This window comes from Rhinolophus ferrumequinum, chromosome 8 (genome assembly GCF_004115265.2).
Source record: "Rhinolophus ferrumequinum isolate MPI-CBG mRhiFer1 chromosome 8, mRhiFer1_v1.p, whole genome shotgun sequence".
NCBI lineage: Eukaryota > Metazoa > Chordata > Mammalia > Chiroptera > Rhinolophidae > Rhinolophus > Rhinolophus ferrumequinum.
The window spans coordinates 90,202,211-90,205,165 of record NC_046291.1 but is presented as its reverse complement, the minus strand read 5'-3'; the positions used below and the strand labels follow the sequence as shown (position 1 = coordinate 90,205,165).

Genomic DNA, 2,955 nt, shown 5'->3' with positions numbered 1-2,955 from the left:
TCATCCGCTCCAGACGCCTCATCCGCACCTGTGCTCGCCAACACCGCCACTCCGACTCGTAAGGCGCGGGGTTCGTCCTGTGCGCCCCCGCCATGCGCTCAGGGCTCCGCGCCTCTCCCGAGCAGCCCTCGCGCGGTGGGCACCCGCGGCTGGCCCGGGGCGCCTCTCGCTGAAGTAGTTGGGTTCCCGGAGCAGGGGTCAACACGTCGGGGGTGCGGCCGGGATCCGCGGAGTCGGCCCCCGAGCGCGGGGAGCCGGGCCGCCCGCGCCGCCCCACCATTACCTCCCCGGGAGGCAAGGAGGAGCTGGTGGCTGCCGCTTCCCGGCTGTGGCAGCGGCGGCGGCGCGCCTGCCTGGCGGCCGTCGGCGTGCTCCTGGCCATGGCGCTGGGGCTGCTCATCGCGGTGCCTCTACTGCTGCAGGCGGCGCCCCCCGGCGCGGCGCACTACGAGATGCTGGGCACCTGCCGAATGACCTGCGACCCGTACAGCGCCGCAGCCGGCGGAGGGCCCGCGGGCGCCAAGGCGCCGCCGCCGGGACCCAGCACTGCCGCCCTGGAAGTCATGCAGGACCTGAGCGCCAACCCTCCGCCCCCTTTCATCCAGGGACCCAAGGGCGACCCGGGGCGACCCGGCAAGCCGGGGCCGCGGGGGCCCCCTGGAGAGCCGGGCCCGCCTGGACCCAGGGGTCCCCCGGGGGAGAAGGGCGACTCCGGGCGGCCCGGGCTGCCAGGACTGCAGCTGACGGCGGGAGCAGCAGGAGGTGTCGGGGTGGTGGGTGGCGGAACTGCGGGCGGCGGCGACTCTGACGGCGAAGTGACCAGCGCGCTCAGTGCCGCCTTCAGCGGTCCAAAGATCGCCTTCTACGTGGGTCTCAAGAGCCCTCACGAAGGCTACGAGGTGCTCAAGTTCGACGACGTAGTCACCAATCTCGGTAATCACTACGACCCCACTACAGGCAAGTTCAGCTGCCAGGTGCGCGGCATCTACTTCTTCACCTACCACATCCTTATGCGCGGCGGGGACGGCACCAGCATGTGGGCAGACCTCTGCAAGAACGGGCAGGTCAGTGACCCCCCACCCCCACCCCTCTGTCCCCGGCAAATCCCCGTATACCCTCGTTACCACCTGGCGCCCCGAACCGTTTGAGAATCAGTCTCCTTTCTTCCCACTCGCGAGCGCTCGAGCGAGCCCTGGGAGGGAATGCGCCACAGGATCCCTCTTCCCAAAGCGCCCAGGTCGCGTTTATCCGAATATAGCTCGAGAGGTTGTGCCGGGAGTGCCCAGAGACCCGGTTACCCAAGCTGCACTCCCTGGCTACTTGCGTATCCCGCCTGCAGCCCCGTGGGCTCCTCGGAAAACTCATTCTTTTTTAGCTCCCGCTGTGCGCCCTAGTCGTCCCTTTGTCCTACAGTCTCCTTTCCTCTCAGCAGCGGCCCCTGGTTCCTACCCTTCCCCGCTGGGTCAGTGTCCACGAAGTCCCCTCTCTCCCTCCTTCCCGGATTTGCCGGCGGCGGAGAAGAGGGGACCGAGAAGGAATTGGCTAAGTTGGAGAGAGAACGTGGAGCCTGGGTAGGAGCGTGGACCCTGGAGACGCGGGCAGAAGGCCGGCCAGAGGGCGCGCCAGGTGGGGACCCGGTGAGGGCCCAAGCACAAGTGCCCCGACCCACCCTCTCCCGTGGCTTGCTCCCAGGTCCGGGCCAGCGCCATCGCACAGGATGCCGACCAAAACTACGACTACGCCAGTAACAGCGTGGTGCTGCACCTGGATTCTGGGGACGAGGTGTACGTGAAGCTGGACGGTGGGAAGGCGCACGGAGGCAATAACAACAAGTACAGCACGTTCTCGGGCTTTCTTCTATACCCGGACTAAGGGCACAGGGAACGCGAAGTGGGGTGGCTTCAGGCCGCCCTGTGCCCAAGGGGGCGCGCTGTTCCCTGGCAAGGACCACTCTCGCTTCATGATACTTCCAGACATCGTTGGAAAAGACACATCCCTGCTGTCCTCCCTGCCCCAGTCCTGGCCTCAATGTGTCTGCGACTCACCACGCTCTGGGCAGTGCTCCTGGTCCCTGTCCCCAACCCAGGGAGGGAGAGGGTGACGCCCACAAGGTGAACCTGATGAGCGTGATGAGCGTGAACCTGAACCCCATAGGCGGTGGGCAGCAGCGCAACGGCCACGGCACCAGCGGCGGGGGCAGTGCAGAGTTTGCAAACCTGATTGGACTGGACAGGCCAGGCGGGCGCCTGCCCTCTTCCAGTCCCCCTCCTTCTCCGTGCCCTAAGACCGAGGCCTTCCAGCCCTGGCCAGTGAGGTAGGCCAAAGTGAGCATGAGCTCCCTGGGGCTTCCTTTGTAACCCGAAATACTTGTGCAGACTTCCCTGTCCATCAGCCAAAACCCCACCCACAGCAGAATTCCAGCAAAGGGAAAATTCGCCTGTCCACAAACTCCCTCCTCAGACCCTCCACGATGCATTAAATTATGTTTTTAGACTACAGGCTCTGATGTCTCTGTCATCGTGGCTCCAAGGCCAGACCTCCAGATACCTGCCTTGGCATAAGGACCTTCACTGGGCCCTGAATAGTCCCATGTATGCCTGCTTGTCAGCCACTGCCCTGTCCCTGCCACCCAGGGTCAGTGAAAAGATGTGGGGAGATGGAATAGCAGCCACCCCCCCGTTTGGGGTAGGGGTATTCCCCCCCCCCCGGGGTGCAGCCCTGAGCTGGAGGGGGCCCAGAAGAGATGGGGTAGAGTTAGACGGAGATGGACAGGAGTGGGTGCATCTCCAAGAGCCCAGACTTGTGGAAGGGCAAAGGGCAGGAGTTTCTGCAGAAGCCAGGGGGAAAGGAGGCATTTTTGAAAACTGGGAGGCAGGAATAAGGCACTTGCCAGCAGGTGATCGCTGAGATGTTTGTCCCTAAAAGGAAATGTGGAAGTTCCCTGCAGAAACACAC

General features: G+C 64.6%; 1 protein-coding gene across 1 annotated transcript; it reads left to right on the top strand.

Annotated features, from left to right (window-relative positions):
* The first annotated feature begins 348 nt into the window (after positions 1–348).
* On the top strand, positions 349–2,100 carry C1QL2 (complement C1q like 2). The gene is made up of 2 exons (XM_033111557.1): positions 349–1,064; positions 1,693–2,100. The coding sequence occupies exons 1-2, from the start codon at positions 381–383 to the stop codon at positions 1,870–1,872; spliced, it is 864 nt and encodes a 287-aa protein (XP_032967448.1). The 5' UTR covers positions 349–380; the 3' UTR covers positions 1,873–2,100.
* Positions 2,101–2,955: the final 855 nt, after the last annotated feature.

Excerpts from the sequence above, each read along its gene's own strand:
- C1QL2 (XM_033111557.1), top strand. The coding sequence starts at position 381 with ATGGCGCTGGGGCTGCTCATCGCGGTGCCTCTACTGCTGCAGGCGGCG. Across the intron at positions 1,065-1,692 it reads ACCTCTGCAAGAACGGGCAG|GTCCGGGCCAGCGCCATCGC; the intron begins GTCAGTGACCCC and ends GCTTGCTCCCAG.